The sequence below is a fragment of the Sesamum indicum genome, linkage group LG4 (genome assembly GCF_026168435.1).
Source record: "Sesamum indicum cultivar Baizhima isolate 11 linkage group LG4, ASM2616843v1, whole genome shotgun sequence".
NCBI lineage: Eukaryota > Viridiplantae > Streptophyta > Magnoliopsida > Lamiales > Pedaliaceae > Sesamum > Sesamum indicum.
Genome location: NC_142660.1, coordinates 19,812,806 through 19,837,144, shown reverse-complemented (window position 1 = coordinate 19,837,144; position 24,339 = coordinate 19,812,806). Strand labels below are relative to the sequence as shown.

Here is a 24,339-nt window from a genome sequence, read left to right as displayed (position 1 = left end):
TAAAATAAATATAATGTATTTAATTATTGTATAATTAATTTAAATTCAATTAAATTCGATTTGAATCAATCAATGAATGTAAGGATAGTTCTTGCCCCTACAATATTTGATCATAATAATAATTTCAATATTTTTTCATAAATTTACTAAAATACCTCTTAAACTTCCTGAGGCCATTATCCCGTGATCGCTAACTAACTAGTCAATAAGTCGGCTAAAAAATGAAAATTTATTTGGATGTTTTGATGACCTTATAAACTTTTAAAAGCAAAAAAATTATATTTTTTTATCCTGTAATTTTAAATTATTAGCACTTTTGGTCCTGTAACTTACTTTATTTATGCATTTAGTCTTTTTTTAACGAACTTAATCCCGAACATCGCATATTTTGTTCTTTTTCGATAAATTTAGTCTTGTGTTGACAATTTTAGTCCCCTTCATAATGTAATAATAAATCTCATTTTTTCTCTTGTAATTATGAGTCGTTATGATCAAAATTATCCATATAAGACTAAATTTGCCAAAAAAGAATCAAATATAAGATGTTCAGAACTAAGTTCGTAAAAAAAATGATTATTGTGTAAATGGTGTAAGTTACAGGACTAAAAGTGCTAAATGATCTAAAGTCACAGGACCAAAATTATAATTTTATCTTAAAACTCTTAAAAGATGTTAAAAAGTGTTTTGGCAAAGAACTTTGAAGGCTATATATAAGATCCGAAAATAAAATGTCAAGAGCTATATAAAAAAAAAAATTAAGGAGTTCTCGACTTATTTTATAATTTTAACAAATTTCATTCAATTTTACATTGTTGATCACATCTTACAAACCTTGTAATCTTAATTAACCCAAAATCTTTAACAACTTATTTTTTTAAAAAAATAATAATAAGATACCATATCCTATATATAAAATCTAAAAATATTTGAAAGATATATAAGTTTATAAAATATTTTAAATAAATTTTATTATTATTCTTGATATATACATATATTTTGGTTTAATGATGTAAGAGTTGGTTATGAGGCACTGGCACTTTAATTAAAATCCCTATATCCAATTATTAATCATGAGTGGACTAATTGGCTAAAATACTAAGAAATTTAGAAAAACAAATTAAATTATTTATGGGGGTAACTTACGTTGATACGGTGACTTCATGAGGTCAAATCTAATTATACAAATACTCCTTATTTTTTATAAAATTACAAATATATATCTTGATATTATAATTATAATTGCAAATACAGTCCTTATTTAATATCGAAATTTTACACGAATACATCTATATTACACTAATACCCCATTAGAAGATGTACCTATAATTTTATAAAAAATAAAGGATATTTATGTAATTAAATTTAATCACAGCAACAATGTGATCTAACTAGATATATTATGGGGTGGGGGGGGGGGGGGCATTCAAGGCTCTGTTTGGACAACCTAATAGCCTCAATTGTAAGAATGCATCATGTGTTTGCCGACACACTTCTAACTCGGGTAGTTAGACTGTAGTTGTGAGATTACATTAATGAGTTTGCTCCCCAAACAAGACTTGTCAATTAATTCAATTTTTGTATTGGGAATATGGTTGATAAGAAAAAGAATTAATATTAATCTATGCTTTATTATATTGAAACCTGACTCTTGGTGTCTTAAATGGTCTGTCATTTTAAATTCTTATTTTATTTTTTTCTTTTTTTTTATTAAGGAAAAATTGCATAAAATCCTCCGATATTATGAAAATTCAACTTAAAACTCTCTGTATTAAAAATATAAATAAAAAACCCATGTATTTTTTTAAAATCTTGCACACTCTCTCCTTGCCGTTTGTTTGACTTAATGGCGTTAATTTTTTTTTTTAAAATTTCATTATATCCTTATATATTATAAATGACTATTATTATAATGACCATTGAATCTTCTATATCGCATCAAAATCATAAGATCTAATTAATTTTAAAAATATACGGTCTAGATTTATGTATTTTAAAAATATATTATATATACGTATGTAAATTTATCATAAATATAATATTGTATAACACATATATATACTATATATATTGTATAATGTATACATAAATATATATATATATATGTCGGTGGAGGGCTGCCGCTCCACCTCCACCGGTAATCACTGCTAGGCGACGTCGTGCCTTGGGCGACAATGCACGTCGCCGCCCAGATCGATCGCAAAGATGGAAGTGTCCAAGTCGGTTGCGGAGAAGTGAAAAGAGGCGGACATGGTGGTGAGACGGAGCTCGCGAGGTAGAAGCAGAACCGTGCGGCAGGGGAGGATGTTTGGAGAAGACGATGATGTTTTGCATCTTTTTCTTTCTTTCTTTTTGATTTTTTTAAATTTATAAAATTTAATATATATTAATTAAATATATATTAAAAATTATTTATTATAATTTATTTGCTGTAATTTATATAAATAATACATTTTCAAAATATATTCAATTCAAAATTAAAACTTAACTAATATTATTTAGAAAAAGAATCATGTAAATTTATTTTCTGTAATTTATATAAATAATATAATTTCAAAGTATATTCAACACAAAATTAAATTAACTAATAATATTTTAGGATAAAATCATGTATTTTAATTTTTAAACATATAAATATTAAAAAAAATCTAAATATATGATATTTCATATATAAAAAATATATAATAATTTAATTTGATGTAATAATATTTTTTTTACATATAAGTATTTCATGATTGTTTAGTATTTGTAATATTCTTTTAATAAAATATGAAAAAAAGTAAAGAATTAATTAAAATAAATAAATAGAGGGGATAATGGCATAAGATAGGGGTAATTTTGTCCATTCAGAATGATCAAAGGCTAAAAATAGGTCAAAATGGTATCCTGCTCTCGTTTTTAGCGCATGTAAGCAACTCTCCATTTTTTGTGCGGAAATTTTTTGGGGCAGAATTTACAACTATAGAGGGTCTTTTTGCACTATGTAATTAATACATGTAAGTTTTTAGCAATTTTCGAATAACATAGAGGGTATTATGTAATTTTTCCTTTTATTAATCGTCAAGTTGCTTACTCTTCTCAATTTTAATTAATTTTAACTTCTTATAAATTTCTTTCTATCCTTTTTAACATATTTTTAAAAAAATAGTTTTTAAATTATTTATTTAATTATGCGCACTCATTTGAATGTACCACACAGACTAATTTTAGATAATTTGAGGTTGATAGAGTAAATAATTACATCCCCTTTGAAAATTCACTATTTACATCTATAGTCCTTTTTCATTAGTATTTGGATGAAAAATGCTAATATTAGTATTATATAAATTTTAAATTTCACCTCTCATTTGATGTTCTCATATAATAATTTTGTACTTATAAGAGAAAAATTTTAATGTTGTTAATCACACTCCATATATATATTATCTCTTGATATAAAAAATATACATGTGAATATTAAATGAGAGATAAAATTAAAAATTTATATACTTTTTTTTTTTGCTTATGTCAGCATTTTTTATGCAAATCCTAATAGAAGGGGGTCAGATGTAAATAATACTTTTTTAAATTGATTTTTTATTTTTAAATTAGTGAAATGTATTTGAGATATTTTTTTTATTTAAATAAAAAATTATCTCATAACCAAAGAACACATGATCGTGGTCGAATATAGAAATATTTGTCGTGCAAGCATTATTCTCCTGAATTTTTTTTATTTAAATTAAATTTGATCGAATCAAATAAATTATAAATAAATAAAATACACTTATTTGTAATTAGTTATTTTTTAAAATTATACATAAACTACATTATAAATATATTATATTTATCGTATAATTAATTCAAATACAACTACACCTAATTTCAATTAAAATTTCCCCACTTCTTAACTCAATGTCGAACACACACGAGTTCTGCTGAGTAAGCTTTGGACCCGTCTATGGGGTTCCGTTCATTTTTTAAAAAAACATTAATTTTCCCACTGTTGATGAATGTAATATATATATATATATATAAAATTTATTAATACTGTTAATAGAAAGAAATTAAAAGGAGAGGAAAAAGGTTCAAAGCTTTATGGAGCGGATAAATAAAATAATAATAATAATAATAAATATTCTCTAATTATTTAAAAATTTATTAATATCCTCTAATTTTAAAAACAGTCTAATAATTAATTTAATCCGTTGGTCTCCATTTGGTTTTCATCCACTTTATAGTAAATTAATTAAAATATCCTCGCAGACTATAAATTATAATTTTAATTATTTTTTAAAATTTTTTATGAGCCAAGTGGATAATTTTTTTACAATTTTTCTCCATCTTTTTCGTCTATTTTCTTAATAAAATTTTAATCTAAAAAAAAGCAAAAAAGAAAACATAATAAGGAAAAATTGACAATTTCGGACCTAAAATTAGGGACTACATAATTTCATCAAATATTAAGAAGGTATTTTATAATTTTTCAAACAATAAGATAGCATTCATAATTATATCGAATTTCAAGAAAATTCGTTGTAATTTACTCTGAAAATAAATGTGCTTTTTTTTATTAACCTAAAAATAAATGTGTTGAATATCTATTATTCTTCAATTCTTAATACTAGTAAGAGGATAAGATTGTTTCTACTTATGCCCAGAATATTTATCATAACTTTAGACATAATAAATATTTTTGGTATCGCTTGCTAAAGCACCCGTCATTAATTATTATACATTCATAATTAAATATTATTCACCATAGATTTTTAATTTTGCACATAATCATAGTGAGTTGAAAACGAGTTTCAACTGAATACGGAATGAGTCAAAAACTCGAGTATTATAATATGTTTAAATATATAGTCCTTTTTTTCACTATTTAAAGGCGAGTTTAAAATTTTATTAAATCATCTAAAAAAAGAAATTCATTTAATGAAAAATTATGTTCTGAATAAATAAATATTAATAAATTAATTTCATACCAAATAATTTAAATTATTGGTAATTAAATTAAATAGATTGGTTCAACCCAATGTATTGGGCCATGTATGTCCTAAGGCCATTATAATGATTTGGGCTTTTTAACAATTTTCCTCCAACATTATTTCATGAAATAAATTGTTTTAATAAAATTTATTAATATGTGAAAAGGATAATTAAAAAATTAAATATGAACCATTTTACACACCCTTTCTATTGGTCCTCAATTATATAATCCCTTTATTATTATATTAAAATTTAAAATGCAAGACCAAAACTTAATAATACACAAAATATATTATTATTTATGAATAGTAAATAATGCACTTAGAAAAAAACTAACTCCTATTTTTGTTTTCTTGAAAATATTAGGCAGTGTTTGGATTCATGTTTTTGCATTTTTCGAGATAAAATAAAATATACTCAATGTTTGTTTTTGTGTTTTTATATCTTATCTGCATTTTTTTTTGTTTTTCAACCTTCTATATATAAAACAGACATGATTTGACAATAAACAGTAATTTTTGTCTGCTAAAAATACAACATTAAATATAAAATATTTATATATATACATATTTATATATAAAAATATATGATTTGACAATAAACAGTGATTTTTGTCTCCCAAATCCCAAGATCAAACCTACACCACTTATTTTAACATATTTTAAATTACCCCAAAAACACAAATCCAAACATATCATTTATCTTCAACACACACTTACTTATCTCTATTTTTTTCTCTCTATCTTCAAAATACAAAACATTTAAAATAAAATCCAAACACAAGGTTACTTTTCTTATTAATTTATTTGTTAAATTACTAAATATCAAATTTTTAACTATAATTAGGTTGGTTTATTTAAAGAAATTGCATTGAAAAATTGTGGAAAATCTTAAAGAACTATACCTAAAAAAAATATTTTCTTTCATTCAAAAATATAAATTCATCTAAATAGTAATTTTAATACTTTTTAACAATTACACAATTATAATTTTTTTTCCTCATTTTACTTCTCTATTTATTTTTTTACAAACTCCTATGTTTTTAATAAACCTACAATTATATTTTACTCAAAAAAATAAAAACAAACCTATAATTATAATTTATTTTTTCCCTTTCACCTCACCCACATTTCTTTCTTCTTATGTGCCCTTTTCTTTTCTATTTCCTCACATCATGATTGTTTCTTTTTATAATTTTTTTTTCTCTTCATCTTATTGAACATTGGCTCGGATTAGTGGACCTGTGACCCAATGTGAATTCATATTTGAAATAGAGTTTAAGTCTCCTAATACATATTATGATAAAGACTCTTTTGAAATAGACCTTATTAAAGATAGGGTTGAGTACACCTATAAATAAGGTACATAGTTGAGATCAAATAAATACAGAAACACAAATGTAATACATATGAATTGATCACAATATTCTCTCCAAATTCTCTTTCTATTTTTTCTCTCTACATTATTCTTTGGAGCATCACTATAGACTCCTTGATTTGAGGTATGTAAATGAATGAGTTGCTCTAGTAGTAATCCACCAAACGAGCAAGGTCTGTTTGTGATTTGCACAATATTTGGTGCAAGATCCAACGTGGAGGAATCTTGAAAATGTTCGTGGGATGATCTTCGAGACAACTAGAGAATTTATGTGTCCATGATCAAATCAAGGCATAAACTTGTAAATAAGCTAGATCCAGATACGTGGATCGACATATTTTTGCTGTTTAAGGTTAATTCGATCCATATTATGTGGCTATGTGATTTTATGTCTGTGTATATAATGATTTAATTATATGCTATATTTGTTCATGAATAATTATATGACTTATCCATTGTATTTTTCAACATATCTTATATAATAGTTATTTTTTATATGCTTGCAGGGACCATGTGCACCGACGACTAGTCAAATAAATGAAAAAACTCATAGTAAGAAAAATGAAGATAATTTTGTTAAAAAATTGAGTTAAAATAATATTTAAATTCCTTGCAATTAAAAATAATGCAATGAATTTTTTTAATTAAAATCTGTTTTGATTAGTTTTTAAAATATAAAAATTTATTTGAATAAATATTTTTCTAAATTAAAAAATAATAATAATAATAAAGGATTGAAGGAAGATCAAGCAAGATTTCGGGCCCAGTCCAACAGCCCAATAAGCGGTGGAGCCCCCTCGTGAAGAGCACGTGATACCACCGTAATATTGGCCGATGAGCAAGGGCAATTTAGGAATACCGCGAAACGAAACGGGCGCAAAAGTAAAAGTTGCAAAAAGAGGGAATTGAAATGTTTTTTTTTAAATTATATTTTAATATAATTCTTAAAAGAAAATTTCAGCGGACGCGAGTCGCCGACTGAATTTTGAATTTATAGTGCCGTTGAGATCCGCAAAACAACACGCGCCCGCACCGCATGGAGGAGTTATCTGCTGTCCTCCGCTCTCGTGCAACCGCTTTTGAGGGAGTTGTACATGAGCCGGCGGCTAGATGGTCGTCTTGACAACACTCACAAAAGTCAACCACTCATAACAAATTGAGCGTATAATCTCTTTTCTTTATTTCTCCGCCTAAAAATACTAATATACATATACATATATATATATATATTATTTAGTATTAAATACATCTTACCCCCTAAATTAAATAAATTTTCATTTACCCCCCCTCTTTTTGTTATAATTCTTTAAATTAAATAAAATAGATAAAATTACCCTTGACTATTAGTAATATAATATATCCACTTTAATGCCGCTATAATAGATTATATCGATCGCATTTGACTTAAATTTTTATGAAACTATGATATTTACTAATTAATACTAGATTAATATAAATTAATTAAGTATAAAATAATTAATTTAAATTTGTGTGGACAAATAATTGTACTAATCTAGCACAAATTTATAAATTTAATAAGTTTAAATTAGTGAATAAAATATATTTTTACGTATTTAAAATTTACTTATACCGATATTCATACTGAGTTACTCACTGATACTCTAGGTATAAATTCTACCCATCGTTAAAAAGATTATTTCAATAGATATGTGTTCGAGTCTGAATCTACTATAAAAATATTACGTATGAGTCTGATTACTAACTATTACATTGGTCTGGAATTAAGTACGTATAGGATTTAAAGTTAGGTTAAGGGATTAAATAAAATTACTATTTGGGAAAAAATATTACCTTTTCAACTCCCAAATTACCTCATTTGGCATTTGGGCACCAAATTGATAGGTTCAACAGTCATTTACAATATTATTGTTATTAAAATTGTATATAGTACGTATAATGCATACTCACAAATTTATAAATTTATCTACTAGTCCATCGTAATTTATTAACATGGTAAATGAATAAATTTAAAATCAAATTGATTGATATATTTTATTATAGAGGGTATCAAATGAATTTATAATATTATTAATAGTTAAGGATATTTTTATCTATTTTTATTTAATTTAAAGAATTAACACAAAGAGTGGGGGGTAAGTGAGATTTATTTAGTTTAGGATGATAATTGATGAGGGTGACATACTTTAGAGGTGTAAAATGTATTTAACCCTATTATTTCTTACGCAATGTACTTTTTTTTATTTATATTTTTGTTAAATTTAACATTTTTTTAAATATAAAAAATATATCTAAGTAATAAGAACTAGCCGTTATAGCACGTTGTTTCTCATTATAAGTATAAAAGTATTATATAAGAATGTTAAATGAGAGGTAAAATTGGAAGTAAATGTAATATTTTAATATTTATCGTTAAATTCCTAACAAAAAAAGGTCATGTGCAAACAGTAAATTTTTAGAATGGGTCTAAATATATTTTTTGAACTTTTTAAAAAAATTATAATTTTGTATTTTTTGAGGAGGTTAAATTTCGTGTTTCTGAATTATATTCCTCAATTTAAAAAAATAAGAAAAAGAAAAGGGAAAAGGATCCATACCCCCTCATGGATAGTGCGGTGCAGTGGATAAAAACCCACGTTAGAGCAAAATTACGCCTCCAATTTCTCTGTCATCACAAATGAAAAAACAAAAATAAAAAAGAGAATAAAAGTAAAAAACGCAACCTTACTACTCTTCTGAAACAAAAGCAAAAAAGCCTCTCTCTCTCTCTCTCTCTGCTTTCTCTCTCCTCTGATTTCTCTCCCTTTGTCTCTTATCACCTCACATTCTCATTTCCCTAACCCAAAGATTTTCCATTCCTCCCTCCCTTCCTTCTCCCCGGACCCCACCACCACCACCACCACCACCACCACCACCAACGAGGAAAGAAGGAAAAGAAATAAACCGACGCCTCCCATAGTTGTAACTTCGTTTCTTCTTGTTTCTTTTTTTTTCTTTTTTGAGACCCTAGCATTGACCCCTCCACCTCTTTTTTCTTGCCCTGGTGCAAGAAGTGATTGTTTGGATGAGATTGAAAGGAGGCGGAGTGAATTGTAGAAGAAGAAGCAGCACCAGGAGTAGAGGATTAGTAGTATTTCATGCCGCCGGAGCCATTGCCTTGGGATCGAAGGGATTTTCGGAAGCACGAGAGATCCGGGTCGGACCCACGCCTCGGTGGCGGTGGGTTTGGCGGCGGAGGGCCCCACAGGTGGCGGGAGCAGCATCACCACCCCCACGCCCCGCCGCCCCACCCGCCTCCTTACCACCATCAGCAGCAGCAGCAGCAGCGGTGGTACTCTGATTTCCGCTCCTCTCGGCCTCTACCTCCTGGTGAGTAATCAATTTACAGTCCAATCTAGAGTTTTTGTATCTGATTTTATTACCAGGTTTCAAAATTGAAGTTTTGGGTGATTGAAACTGTAGTTTCGTTCGATTTTAGGTTTTCCCTAAAGCAGTTTTTGATTTATGTGGTTGGAAGTGGGTTCTTCTGATTTCAATTATTTTCTATTTGATAATTAAAAATTAGATATAGGAACCTAACAGTTCATTCTTTGGAATTTTGGTTAATGAGGGGAAAATGGAGTTCGTTTATCGAATAATTTATTGCTGGAGATGCTTTTTTCACAGGGTTAATTTGTATGTCGTTTTGTAATTAGACATGTGGACTGGGTCTATAGCCGTAGTTTTCTTATGTAACTTAGTTGGAGTGGGTTTTGGTGCAGAGAATTTTAGCAGATCTGGTGTATAAACCTAGAGAAGGTTTGGTTTGTTGAAGGTGTTGTATAGGTGTGTGTCTGCTCTGCATGTTGTTTGGTAATAATTAAATTCGTTAGAAGTTTTAGATAAAGTGAAAATATATACTGTGGTTTATTTTTACATAGGATATTTTTTTTGCTTGTGTTGATTTTTCTATGGTTTTTTTGGACCCTTCCTTTTTTGGGTTTGAATTATTTTGCTGAAGGTCACGGTAAGCAGGCTGGTTGGCACATGTATCCTGATGATGCTGGTCATGGATTTATGCCTTTTGGGTCTCGGTATGGTGACAGAAACTTAGAAGACGAAAATTGTAGACCCTTTGGATCTCGTGGGGATGGAAGGTATTTTAGGAATAGCAGGGAAAATAGGGGGTCCTTTGCCCAGAAAGACTGGAAAGCTCCCTCTTGGGAAGCTGCTGCATCACCAAATGGTCCTGGCAGACCTACCACAGAGGTTAACAATCTGAGGTCTATTGAAAATACACAAACATGCCATGATAGCAGCAGCAGCAAGAGCAGTGATGCCTCTCAGCCTCCTTCCAATTCTGCAAACCTATCCAATCAATCTCAATCTCTTGTGAAAGAGAACTATGATAAAAATGTTAGCACTGCTGATGGACGGACCAGCACAGATCAGAAAACCGAAAAAGAGAACTGCCTGGGGTCCACAGATTGGAAGCCTCTGAAATGGACCCGGTCGGGGAGCTTGACTTCAAGGGGCTCTGGTTTCAGCCACTCGAGTAGCTCAAAGACTATGGGAATGGATTCTACTGAGACAGTGGCTGAAGTAGCGCCTAAGAATGCAACACCTATTCAGTCTCCTTCTGCAGAGGCTGCTGCTTGTGTTATATCCACTGCTGTAGTCCAATCTGATGAGACTGGTTCCAGGAAGAAACCGCGTCTTGGCTGGGGTGAGGGACTGGCGAAGTACGAAAAGAAGAAAGTTGAAGGCCCTGAAGACGATGCAACAAAAAATGAACTGGTGTTTAATGTCACTAATACAGAAACTATGCAGTCTCCTGCTGTCAACTTGTCTAACAAGAGTCCCACAGCTCCAAGTTTGTCAGATTGTGCCTCACCTGCTACTCCATCTTCAGTTGCTTGTAGTTCTTCACCAGGTATTGTGCTTGGTTCATTATGAAGCAAGCTACTTTTAGTTATTTATTGATTGACTACCTATCTGCTTATCTGTGTTCTCAGCTGCCAAAAGCAGAGCAGATGTATATTGCATAATACATGTAAGAATTACAGGGAATAAGTAATGGACTAAAACATTCTGCTAACTTGGGAAGTGCACAGAGCAGTGAAGCAGTTTCTAATATATTGTTGTAATTGGGTGTATGTTATCTCTTTTGAACCTCATGTTGAGAGAACTTCACCAGAGCTTCTCATGGGTCTACCAAGACGAGATAAAGTGAAGTAGAAAAATAATCACTATGAATAGCAACTGCTTATGCATCCATTAACTTTAAATGGGCATGTTTGACTCTATTCCTGAATGTTGCTTTGACTTTGAGCGGACTCCACTTAACTTTTTGTAGTCAGATGCATGCTTTTTCATGTTTAATTTTTATTTTCATGCTTTTTAGCTTGGTATTGAACCTGGTGAGTGTTGTGGCTGATCAAATGCCACTTGGCTGATGTACAGTATAAACAGATTTTGGCAGGGTAAATGATTATTTTGCTATATATTGTCTAGAATTGTTGACCTAACCTGCAATACTCTTGTAGTATGTCTTTAATTAGAATTATTTTACTTGATTGCCTTGTTGACACATCCGTTCTCTCTGTACATGCGGATGGTGTTTAGAAGTTGGTAATTGATGTAGCTATTTGGTGCCTAGATTGTAGGCAGCTTATGTGGCCGCACTGTGGTGCCATTTTATTATTAATACATATGACTTGCTTAATTGCCATGAATGATGCCACTGTGTCTTTGTTTGACAAGGTGCAGCTGGTCAAAGTTATTTTGATTGATGAATTAGTAAATGATATGTATTTGTGACGAGGAATTGAGTTTCTATGTAAATCTGGGAAGGTAGTTATTATTTATTTTGTTCCTCTCACTCATTACTTTGTGTGCAAATTTATTTGCGTAATTAGATGGTTCTTCCATGAATCAATAGGTTTTTGTTATACTCGAATGTGGAATTCCTTTCCCTTGTTTAGTCATTTATCTTGCTAATGAACTGATTATGTTCTGTGTCTACTTGCTTGTGACAGAATTGAGATCAGTGACTTGTTGCATCGTCAATTACATAGCTTCTTTTTCCGTAAGATTCTTATTTGTCTTCATCTCCTCATGTCTTTCCATATTACAGGTATTGAGGAGAAAGAGTCCATCAAGGAAGCAAATGTCAATCATGATACAACTAATTTAAGCCGTTCACCTAGTATTGTGTCCCAGACTCACTATGATGGACCAAATTTTAATTTAGAAAATTTGGAGCTTGCATCTATTGTCAATCTGAGCTCTTTGATAAATGAACTACTGCAATCCGACGATCCAAGTTCTGCAGAAACCGGTTACGTGCGAACCACCTCGATAAACAAGTTGTTGGTGTGGAAAGTTGAAATATTAAAAGCACTTGAAATAACTGAATCTGAGATAGATTCTCTTGAAACTGAACTCAAGTCATTGATAGTTGAGTCTGGAAGATGCTGTCCTCATCCTGCTGGTTCCAGCTCGCTACCAGGAGGTTGCAAGTTGAAACCCTGTGAAGGAGGGCTAGTCACCGCTTCCAGTTTTGCTATCAGGCCTGCTACATTGCATGGTGTTTCATCTAGAGAAATGATTGTTGAGGATGTGCCTGTTGCACTGGAAGATGAGCATGCGGTGTTGAAAGATGAGGATATTGATAGTCCAGGCAGTGCTACATCTAAACTTGTCGAGGTGCTTCCTGCCGGGGAAGGCATCTTTCCTTCTGAAACAGCAGAACATATGGAAGGTTGTGTAAATCAGCATGTGGAGAATTCTAGTAACTTGGATGAGAATCATCCAATGAATGGCCTCATTGATGAAGGAAACTTTGGTTGTGTTGATAATCATGTACTTAATGGGATTACTAGGTGTGAAGACCTTGCTAGTGTTAGCGATGTGCATTATGATGTAGAAGATATTTATGACTCGATATTCTCTTCTAACAAAGACTCTGCTAACAGAGCCTTGGAGGAGTTAAATAAGTTATTGCCTGCCAAATGGTGTCCTTTTGATGCGTGCACTGCATCTAGCGTCTCTTCATTGCACAGAGATGCTGAATTAGTTAAGGAGAAATTCCTAACCAGGAAGCGATTCCTCCGGTTTAAGGAGAAGGTTTTAACCCTCAGGTTTAAGGTATTTCAGCATTTCTGGAAGGAAGGTCGGCTAGTATCTACAAGGAAACTTCGAGTGAAGACTCAGAAGAAGTTTGATCCAAGTCTAAATGGCCATAGAAAGAATCGTTCAACCAGTCGTTCTCGGGTTTCTTCTTATGGTAAGCAATTATTTCCCTTGTATCCTCGTTTTATTCTCTGTCTCCCTTTCCCTAATCTCCTGCTATTGATAGCAGTTAGTGATGAATCTCAAGTATAGTAAGAGGCAAAAAAGTATATTGGGGCATTAGCATCTTTCTTTCTAATGAAGAACTGCCAGTGCCGTGGGGGATGATTAGGGAGACACCTTTATGTTGATAAAGAGATCAAAATAAATTGCAATTTCTGAAAGATATGGTGACCTTTTATGGTATCATCAAAGAGTATGTAATACAGAGTGGAGTATAACCCTAAAGATTTGTACTCTTCCTTGACTTCAAGCTTGACTACGAATCTTGCTCCAAAGATTTTCCAGAAATGGGATGAGAGTGAAGTGATTCTGTGGGTTTTAGAATCTGGCATAATTATATCAAATAAAATCTAAATCCTCCACTAGTTTATCAAACTCAGATTGGGTTCCAACTGCTTGTTTCTTGTCTGGGTTCACTCATTCCATGATTTTCTGGAACTTTGGAGATGTTCACAGGCACCTCTGCCTGGTGGACGTTGTTGCACATTAAGAGCTTGTACTTAGGAGCCTGCCTTTTGTTGGTTTGGAGGCCTTTTACCTAGTTCTAAACAGCTCCACTTTTCTGATGATTTTTGCTTATGTAGACAGAGTATTATGGGACTATTGTTAGTACTGAGAAGTTGAAGGTGCAAACTTATTTCTCCATTCTTTCATAAAGTTTTTGCCATTACTAGTCATCTTTTGGAGCAAATTCATCTTAATTGTACAGTGGGGATCTTTAGGTTGACTCTATGGAAAGATGCTGAGAATAAAAAAATAAATATCAAATTTTAACTGCTGGTTGGGATAACTTTAGAGTAGGTTATTGCCTGAATTTCATTTAATAGAGAGATGCATGCTAATGGGAAATTTATTTTGTGGTGTAAACAGTTTGGCTGTGAATTGAATTGAAATTGAACTTGGTGGTTACGTATTTTGGACTATAATATTCGGTTCTTTGTTTTTTTTTTTTTTTTTTATTTTGGTAAATTTGAAATTCACTTTGTTTTTTAATGTTCCTATTAGTTGACCAAGCCTAACTTGAAACAAAGTTTTTGCTGGTCACACGACTCACATCAGGACACTGAAAGTTTCAGTGCATCTGCTCTTTTTTTACCCATTTCTTTCCCGGATTGACAGCGAACATCGACTTTGATGATAAAAAGCGGAGCACAACATGGTTTTCCAAAAATCCTTAATTTTCTCCTCATTCGTGATGTTTAGGACTTTTGATATTAGTCCAATTTATTTTGTTAGTCATTTGTACTTGATACGAAATGCTAAGAGCACCCCTCAAGTGAAGTTTCATCAAATATCTTTCTCAAAATCTAGTAAAAGCAAACCGAACTGCACTGCGGGTAATTGATTCTGTATTAAGATGAATTTTTGTCATCCGTTATGTTTGGTTCACCATATAAACATGGGTGTCTCTGGTTTCTAATAGTAAATTCTGTTCACAATATGTATCAAGGAGATTTTGTTCTGTGGTTTCTATTTTCCAAGTGTCCTAATATGTCAACCACCCATATCAACCTGGGCATGAAGGTGGTTTGCTCATAACCTGTTTCTGTGGCACTTGGATAATCTTGTTGTAGCAACTTATATATCCAAGAGCACAAATTGGAGAAATGTGCAAGCACCAAATTTTCTAAAATCACTGTAGTTGGACTGGGACAAATACCAGATGAATAGCTTAAATAGTTGTATCATGATTAGCATATGCTTCCTTGACAGGTTCTTTCTCCTGAATGCATAGAACTTCTGTGAAGCGGACAGTATATTGGGCAACTGTAATGCATTATCATGAAATATACTTCATCTTCTTAGTAAATGTCATGTATTACAACTTTGGTTCATTGTTTGTTTATTTGGCTGTTAAGTACTTGAACTTCATGTTGCTGCCATTTTTATGTACTGTAGTGATTTTGTATGGCTTTGATCTTTATTCATGTCCACGTATGTGATATTATTTTCTGATTTTGTGTTTGCTGGCTCCCTGACAATGAAGTATCCGCATATTGAATTCAGAAATGATCGACAGAAGATGTGGGTTTTTCTATTTTTATGGGGAGTAGTGCCATTTGATCTGTGCGGCTGGCTCCATAGGGTTTTTATGTAAAACCCTTGCTTTCTCATTATCTGGGAGAGCTGGTACTGGAGTCATTCGTTTCTATAGCTTTTGCTACGATACTGCTTGATGATCTGTTATGTATTTTTTGGACTTACAGCCCTTCCTCTATTTAATTGTCTCTGCCTATGTTTGCAGCTGGGGGTCCTCAAACGGTGCCTGCAGATGAAGTTATTGCATTTGTTAATGGGTTGCTTTCAGAGTCAGCGTGTAAACCCTATAGGAATACTCTGAAGATGCCAGCTTTAATTTTGGACAAGGAGATGAAGATGTCAAGGTTTATCTCGAAAAATGGTCTGGTGGAAGATCCTTGTGCTGTTGAAAAAGAAAGGTCTATGATCAATCCTTGGTCACCTGAAGAGAAGGAAATTTTCATTGATAAGCTTGCTGCCTTTGGGAAAGATTTCGGGAAGATTTCGTCCTTTCTGGATCATAAGACTGTAGCAGATTGCATTGAGTTTTATTACAAGAATCACAAGTCAGAAGGCTTTGAGAAGGCTAGAAAGAATCCTGACTTCGTGAAGCAAAAAAAATCTCAATCTACAACATACATGGTTGCATCTGGAAAAAGATGGAATCGCGAGTCAAATGCTGCTTCTCTTGATATGCTGGGTGCGGCTTCGGAAATTGCAGCTAATGTCGATGATACCGCAGAAATTCAGCAACGCACATCTAAATTCTGTTTTGGTGCATCTACTTCTTACAAAGATCCCAAGGGTGATGATGGTCCATTACGGAGATCTAACAGTTTAGATATGTACAATAACAAAAGGGAAACTGTAGCTGCTGATGTGTTGGCAGGTATTTGTGGTTCTGTGTCATCCGAGGCTATTAGTTCTTGCATCACAAGTTCTGTTGACCCTGGTGATGGGTATCAGGATTGGAGATATCCAAGAGTTGGCTCTTCTATAAAGCGACCTTTGACACCTGAGGTTACGCAGAATGTTGTTGACGATGAGTGCTCAGACGAGAGCTGTGGTGAGTTGGACCCTACTGATTGGACAGATGAGGAGAAGTCTGTCTTCATTCATGCTGTGGCATCTTATGGAAAAGATTTCTTAAAGATCTCAGAATGTGTCAGAACAAGATCCATTAATCAGTGCAAGGTGTTCTTTAGCAAGGCAAGGAAGTGCCTCGGGTTGGATCTGATTCAGACTGGAGCTGGAAATGCTGCATCTGGTGATGTTAATGGAGATGGCAGTGATATTGAAGATGGTTGTACTACGGAGACTGGCACTGTCAACAATGCTTCAGAATATGAGATGGAAGAGGATCTTCCACCTCCTGATATGAAGTCGAATCATGAATCTGATATAGTAGGAGCTCAAAATTTGAGATCAGATTTGAAGATGTCAGAGAAAAATAATGGGCTAGATCCCCTTGATTGTATGGCTGCTGAACCACCTTTGAAGAATTCGCTTACAGGTGATAGTCGGGTGGACGATAAGCCAGGATCAGACTTTAATGTGGAAATCAAGGAGCAGAATGGTGCAGATGTTGAATTTGTGTCTACGGAGGGATGTGAAACTACAGTTGCATCTTCTAGTACGATGTCTGGTCAACGAGCTGAAGAGGATGATGACCTTCACCTGCAGAAAGGACTGAGTGAGGCAGAGAAGAAGGCTTTGGTTGAGGTTTCTGATGGGCATTGTGGGAAAGAGAATCGGCAACGGTTTCTGTTACCCGGAGCAAATCTGAACAATAAGACAGTGGAAGAGAGAGATTTTAATTCTGGTGATGTCAGTGGCATAAGCTGCGCAATAAGTGAGATGAAGTCGGAGCCTCAGGCAGCTGGAATTGTTTCTCATCCTTCTTTTGATGCACATTCTTTTATGCAAGTTGATAAAGTATCTGGGTACCAAAAGAAGGCTGACATTGAAACCTGTTCTGCAGAAAAATCTTGTGTAAGTTCATTGAAGCAGAATGGTCATTTAGCATCCGTGAAGTCATCAACACTGTTTTCTGTTCCAGTTGAATATCGAAATAGCACGAATCATAATAATGCTTCAGTGGATGTTGGTGCGAATATGCATTCAGAGAAAACTGTTCAGACATGTGATCGTCAGCATCATCTTTCTATTAGTTCGTTGTCAGATTCTGTGGAATCCCAGATTCCTCGGGCGCATTTGACTTCAATGCAAACTATGAAGGGGATAAGTGGAAATGTCAATTGCAAGAAACAATATTCCCTTCAGAATGTGCCCAAGAAGGATGGGGATTTGCAATCAGGTCGGCATACCAGTTTCTTCCTTGAGAAGTGTAATAGTTCAACGCAGCAGAGTAGAGTTGGTGAAGCCCCATTTCAATCCCTAGAACCGTGCAGGGAGCATCCTAAACCCCAAGCAGGTTCCTCATCTGATGTGGATAAATATTCCAGGAAAGGTGATGTGAAATTGTTTGGTAAAGTTTTAATATCCTCCCAGCAGAAACCAAATTCCTGTGCACAAGAAGCTGATTATAGTAACAGCCAGGATTGTAAAGCAGTTCATCAGTCACTGAACCTGAAACTCAGCTCTGACCAGAAGGTCAATTGTGATTCTGCTCAGTCAAAGTTCGACTGTAATAACTATGTTGGGTCTGAGACTATTCCTGTTACGAGTTTTGGTTTTTGGGATGGGAATAGGATACAGACAGGGTACCCTCCTTTGCCTGATTCTGCTCTCTTGTTGACCAAGTATCCTGCAGCATTTAATAATGGTGTTATGCCGCCACCCTTGCATGGAGTTATTAGGAGCAGCGACTGTTCCTCGAATGGTGTTTCTGTTTTTCCTAGCAGTGAACTAAGTAGCAGCAATGGACTAGCTGATTATCAGGTGTTGAGGAACCGAGATTTGCAGTCTTTTACCTTGGATATAAAGCAACCACAAGATGTGTTGTTCACTGAGATGCAAAGGAGAAACAGGTTTGATTTAGCACCAGGAATGCAACAGCAAGCAAGAGGAATGTTGGGAATCGACGTTGTTGGGAGAGGAGGGGTTCTTGTCGGAGGGCAGTGTTCTGGTGTTTCAGATCCTGTGGCTGCCATCAGAATGCACTATGCAAAGGCTGGACAACTTAGCCTGCAGGCAGGAAATGTGATCAAAGAGGATGATAGATGGAGAAGTAATGGAGGATTGTAGGCAGTGATCAAAGGGGATGATAGATGGAGAAGCAATGGGGGATTGTAGGCAGGCAGGTAGCTTAAGTGGGGAGAGGTGCTCTTAGCAGAAGCCCTCTGCGGCAAAATATATCTTAATTTTTTTGTCGCGTTGTATTATAGTTTTTGGTATTTCATTTCAGCAATGATAGGGCAGTGGACAGTTTAAAACTCCCATCTTTTTCTTTTTGTCAGGAGATTTCTAGATCTTGTAATGTTGCAGGTGCTTTGTATTTGTTGTATTTGATGAAAATACAGAAAATAATCCGTCAAAAAATTAGGAGGAGAAAGAGCAATTCATGTTTTTATATGACTAGTTTTCTCCGAACTTGTGACAGCTCTCTTTTCATGCTCTATATATATCTGATTACGTCTGTATCTGACTTGCAACCTAAACTTCATAGTTGTACTCGGTTCACTGTTCCTTGAATCCTAGCGCTCTCTCATGCAGATCTTCTGCAAGGAGACCACTGAATTGAAGTTTAGCTTCTTGAACTGAGGAAATGCAATAGGCAATTTATATGAAAAATTCTTTGTTCTAACGTAGGAAGCACGGTTGGGATGGGAATGTCTATTGATGTGCTGTTGAAAAGGAAAAGACACTTCCAAAAGTTTATCACTACCTTCTTATTACCTTTTTCTTTTATTTTTGTGCTTTTTACTAGTTTAAAGGTGCAAGTTGCATGTGATGTGTTGACTGACAGCTGGGGTTGGTGGGTGGGATCAACGTTTTGTGAAGGTTTCAACATAGTGGGTCACCAAACTATGACTTGGTAGGTAATTGGATGCCACTTCTTTGGTCAACTCAACCACTTCATATCCAACTATTGATTGCTGCATTTCATGCTCACATAATAATATCTCCGTCCCTCTCAAGAGATTAGTTGGAACAACCAAATCTACACTCCCTCAGCTTCCTCATAAAAAGAAAAATCATCAAACCGCTGAAGAACTTTTCTATTTTTTCTTTTTTCATTAATATAAATATTTGCTAAAAGAAGCTTGTGGGTTCTTGAATCTTGCAAAAGTCTCGATTGTAAAGACAAATTCCAGGCATTTTGAATCTATTCCTGAATGGGAACTGCGTTAGGTCAGTATATACTTGAGCTCCCCCTGAAGCTCATTCAGGACCCGGCAGGGACTTGTGATTTTATACACTTTTTGCAATAGAATAATTAACTCATTGCCCTGGATGAAAGAGGGTCCAAAGAGAATGATGGTTACACACAAAAAGCCAGAAAGATAACCGAATATCTATGGACAAACACATAGCTATTGATAAAAAGATCTCAAATTTAGAGTATAGCATTAGTACAAGATATCTCCTCCCATATTTATTTCACCAAATCGCTGAAAATGAAAATGGAAAGAATGGAAAATCAAGGTTGTAGATGCACGGACCTGCTACAATCAAGACACAATGAAGTACAGGATAAAGTAAGATGACCATTAGCAGAACACATCGGTTGGTGATGAGGCAATAGGAACAAGTGCAGAACTCGAGTTCCAATCGGTATTTTCCCTGCAAAGCCCATCTCTAGTTCCAGCAACTGCCAACGGATTTGGCCCAAAACTTGAAGTTTCAGCAAAATCAGTTTTCCTTGTACCAACCGTCTTCAGCCGATGCCTCTCTGCTCTAGAACCAATTACCTGTCCTAGAATAGATGCTGCGATGGTAAATGCCATGGCTGTCTTAGGCATCAATACAGATTTCCTAAGCATGGCTATGAACGGCACAGCAGCATGGACAGCAGCAAACCATGATGGTGAGAATTTTTCGGTGTGTTCTCTCCATATTCCTAAAGGTATATTAGCCGCCATTCCTAAAACGCCAATGACAAGTATTTTTGCTGGCAGAGGCTGTGGCCTGAGGTTTTTCGCAAAAGCTGTTTTTGCTAGAGCACTCCGGGCAGCAACAATTGCTGGAGGACACCTATACTTCATGCCAGGAGGGGGCTGAAGGGCCTTCGCTACAAGAGGAAGGACATGACTCACGGCCCGATATGACTTTGCAATGGGGCAGTTTCCATTTTGCAACCACTCGTTGCTCATTGCTTCATGTTCTGATTTCCCTCCCTGAAAGGAAAAGAAAAATATCAAAAGATAATTCATACATGAACATTGTTACAAAGTCTTAACCATAAGGACATCTATACTTAAGTATAGGATAAAACAATATCTGAACATAATACTCGTAAAAACTGTTCTAATATTTCTATGTCTAGGAAGATTATTAGCAAACTAGGAAAACTGGGAGGCTAACTTACTTCTTCCATGAGTAAGAATTGATTTCTATTATAAGCATAAATGAAACAAATCCAACATTTCTGGAAATGCAGACTGGTAAAGAAAAAAAAGGGTACCTAGTCAACTACCTTTGAAGAAGATTCCTTTTTGGATGAATTTGAGTCCTTGTTTTCTTTCTTTCGCTTCCCAGAGAAAGCATCAAACCCAAAAGGTCCCCCAGGACCAAAAGCAGAGAGGCTGATGGTAGCTGCTCTTGCTGCCAAGGGATTGAATTGAGCCGGTGATGATTCAGATGTTGATTTCTCGGTGCGAATAAATGACCTCCCAGTAAGTGGAACAACTCCATTCTGCCCATGGAAGACCCTGAATGCCATATCAAAATTGGGACCATCCTCAAAGATAGGACCTTTCCCGTCCCGTACCTAAGAGAAGCAAGAAAGGGAGCCTATAACCATTGAAAGTATAATAAAGAGGAGAACACAACAAGGCCTAGTTCATAACCATGCAAACAGGTAAAGTGAAAAGGAGGTACACAACTTACAGGAATAGGGAAAGCCGCTGATGTTAAGAAGGAGAAGTTAGTTGGTTCATTGATGTTCCTCAAAAAAGGACATCTAACAATGTCCTGGTTAAAATGTGAAGAACCACCATTCAAGTTTTCGAAGCCAAATTCCATTATAGAAAATCTAAATGTCCTGCACAATATGAAAGGAATTTCAATATTGTACATTTTGATCTATAAATGGCAAGAAAAGTTGAGAATTGAAATCTAGATCAAGCAACATTAATATGGAAAGCTAACAATTTGTAACTCCAAAATGAACACGTATTTACTCACATCCCTAATATGAGGAGGAGCATCTTTTGGAGGAGAACAAATGAAAACAAAAAAGAACTCATGACCTTGGATTACTTTATGCGGAAAATAGCAATAGCCAACTGCCAACATGTAATAATCACAAGGGAAAAACCTGTCTGTCTAAGATTGTTTATACAGCATTACTGAAATACATGCAGCATCTTAGAAAAGCATAAGGATCACTAGAAAAACCAAGGGCTGCACAACTGAGAATATCACAGTGGAACGAACCTTCTAAATTATTCAACCAACTGAAGAAATCATGATTCTTTAACTACTCCATAAGATATGTTCATAGGTCAAAATGTCTACTTTTCATAGCTGCCCGAATGTAATGAAATCCCTACACATCGGAAGGGATCCAACAGATCTCAAATAAGACACTGCTGTAACCTCGGGAACTTAAAAACCGACAAATCCCACGAAAACTGTTTATAAAATATCAACTAAGAACACTTCATAAAATCAAATTTTGTTTATTAGATGCAAATGATTAACCTAATAATCATCCATCTCAACGAGTTTCTTAAACCCACGCCAGTTGATACACAACTTGTTCTATAATCTCAACACAAGCCCAGAAATTCAACCTTTCCCTTCTGTTTTCCTTCTAATTTTCTTTACAATGCAAAATAAACTATCTAAAAAGAAAGAGATAATATTTCACAAGGATAAGGTCCAAAGGTAACCCACATCAGTATCACCCGGAAGAAGAAAAGAATCACAGCTAAACAAACATGTGAAAACTGAAAAAAAAAACAAAATGAAACCAAGAAATTTGGGAAAATTCAATTGAAACCATAAAAAACAACAATCAAACCACAAAACCCACGAATTAGAACTCGAACAAAATCCCCAAAATGAAATAATTTCACAACAGATCATATCAACAAACACAAAAGGAAGGAAACGGGTCCACGAAAGAAAACACCCTACCTTCAATATTCTAAGGAGGCAATGCTCAAGAGGCTTATACGATCAAAAACCTTGAGCAAAAAGAGATCTTTTTAGAGAGAGAAAGGAGATTGAGTAAATTCGGAGTAGGTAAGAAAGACGATGGCGAGACAGAGGACAGAAAATGTACAAAAGTTGGTATTTTCCAAAGAGATAGAGTAAAACGACGACGTAGGTGGCGCAACTACTCCACACGCCAGTTATAAGAGCGCGTGCACGCCGAACGCCTCATTTGATTTTCTTTACATGCATAATATTATATATAACAAATTGGGAATTTTCTTCTTGTCTTGAATGAAAAAGATTAGGTCAATATTTGCTACCTGTTCTTCAATCTTCATTTGGGGGGTAGTGTGGGGGGTGGGGGTGGGGGTGGGGATGGGTATAGAGCAATGGCAAAGGATATTTTCATATAAAGAAAAGAATATATTATATATATATATAGTCAAATATTTGTGAAAATAATAATAAGTCTTTTATAAACATATATTATAGTGTAGAACTCGTGTTATGCACGATTAAATACATAATGATACCTCCTCAAATCTTTTTTCTAAGCTCAAGGACAAGGGGGTAGGCCCCCGCTAGACAGCCCAACAAGCCAAGACTTGCTACTCCAAGAGGAAGGTATAAAAACCCATAAAATTGTTTCTTTCTTTTAATCTGTCTGGCCCCAAAAGTAAGACTAATACAACAAGTCAAATCATCATATAGTAGGACGACCACATCATACAAGTGGCGGATACATTAAAACACTCATAGTAGAATCTGGTTAGAATTGGCTCTTTAATCAGCAAGTAATTGCATCCTTATATACCCGAACAGATGAGCAATGCTTGGTAAAAACGATCATATCTTCGTCTAGATAAATTCAAATTTCATAATTCTTTTCTTATTACAAAGTTAACACAAGCAACTATCTAATGACACTAGATTTGCAACAACTAACCCTTGGAGTTTGCTCTATGGAGGCTGATAAATTGAGGCATGGCGCAGTTGTTGAAAGGAGTGGATTGGCCCAGGAAGTGCGGAGGAAGCGTGAAAAAATAAAAAATTAACGATTAAACATATAATAAATCCCAATCAAGGGGTGTATCCTTGACCTATTCCCTGGCGTTCAGTGTACAATGAAACAATAAAGGCCATAGAAAACAAAGAAAAAAAAAGAGAGGAAATAATATTAAAAAGAGAACCTCAGGCTCGTAGTTTTTCTTCAATCGACTTCTTGCATTGATTCCTTTCTCCAGACTCGTTCACGGTGAGATCTTGATCTGAAGATCCTTCAAAGAATGACATTCTACCACTAAAAGGATGAGCACAAAACCTCCCCAGAAGTACAAAGAATCAACAACTTTTGTAAAAATTGTGGCCCATGACCAA

General features: G+C 34.2%; 2 protein-coding genes across 3 annotated transcripts; one reads left to right on the top strand and one right to left on the bottom strand.

The window, feature by feature from the left end:
• Nucleotides 1-9,057: 9,057 nt before the first annotated feature.
• Nucleotides 9,058-19,227, top strand: LOC105161106 (uncharacterized). Its single transcript, XM_088880190.1, has 4 exons — nucleotides 9,058-9,690; nucleotides 10,322-11,233; nucleotides 12,437-13,588; nucleotides 15,902-19,227. The coding sequence occupies exons 1-4, from the start codon at nucleotides 9,459-9,461 to the stop codon at nucleotides 18,880-18,882; spliced, it is 5,277 nt and encodes a 1,758-aa protein (XP_088736316.1). The 5' UTR covers nucleotides 9,058-9,458; the 3' UTR covers nucleotides 18,883-19,227.
• Nucleotides 19,228-20,154: 927 nt separating this feature from the next.
• LOC105161105 (uncharacterized) lies at nucleotides 20,155-23,127 on the bottom strand. Of its 2 annotated transcripts, XM_011078692.3 has the most exons (4): nucleotides 22,942-23,125; nucleotides 21,688-21,841; nucleotides 21,275-21,568; nucleotides 20,155-20,975 (listed from the first exon to the last, which is right to left on the bottom strand). In XM_011078692.3, exons 2-4 carry the CDS (start codon nucleotides 21,820-21,822, stop codon nucleotides 20,349-20,351), a joined length of 1,056 nt encoding a protein of 351 aa, XP_011076994.1. In that variant the 5' UTR covers nucleotides 21,823-21,841; nucleotides 22,942-23,125; the 3' UTR covers nucleotides 20,155-20,348. The 2 variants fall into 2 exon arrangements, with proteins under 2 accessions (XP_011076994.1, XP_020549091.1); XM_020693432.2 differs by lacking the exon at nucleotides 21,688-21,841 and having other exon boundaries at nucleotides 22,942-23,127.
• Nucleotides 23,128-24,339: the final 1,212 nt, after the last annotated feature.

Bases quoted from the DNA above. Each gene is read 5' to 3' on its own strand.
- LOC105161106 (XM_088880190.1), top strand. From the start codon at position 9,459: ATGCCGCCGGAGCCATTGCCTTGGGATCGAAGGGATTTTCGGAAGCAC. The intron at 11,234-12,436 runs GTATTGTGCTTG...TCCATATTACAG, and splicing joins TGCTTGTAGTTCTTCACCAG to GTATTGAGGAGAAAGAGTCC. The intron at 13,589-15,901 runs GTAAGCAATTAT...CTATGTTTGCAG, and splicing joins TTCTCGGGTTTCTTCTTATG to CTGGGGGTCCTCAAACGGTG.
- LOC105161105 (XM_011078692.3), bottom strand. From the start codon at position 21,822: ATGGAATTTGGCTTCGAAAACTTGAATGGTGGTTCTTCACATTTTAAC. The intron at 21,569-21,687 runs GTAAGTTGTGTA...TGCTTCTCTTAG, and splicing joins CAGCGGCTTTCCCTATTCCT to GTACGGGACGGGAAAGGTCC. The intron at 20,976-21,274 runs GTAGTTGACTAG...TTTTCCTTTCAG, and splicing joins AAAAGGAATCTTCTTCAAAG to GGAGGGAAATCAGAACATGA.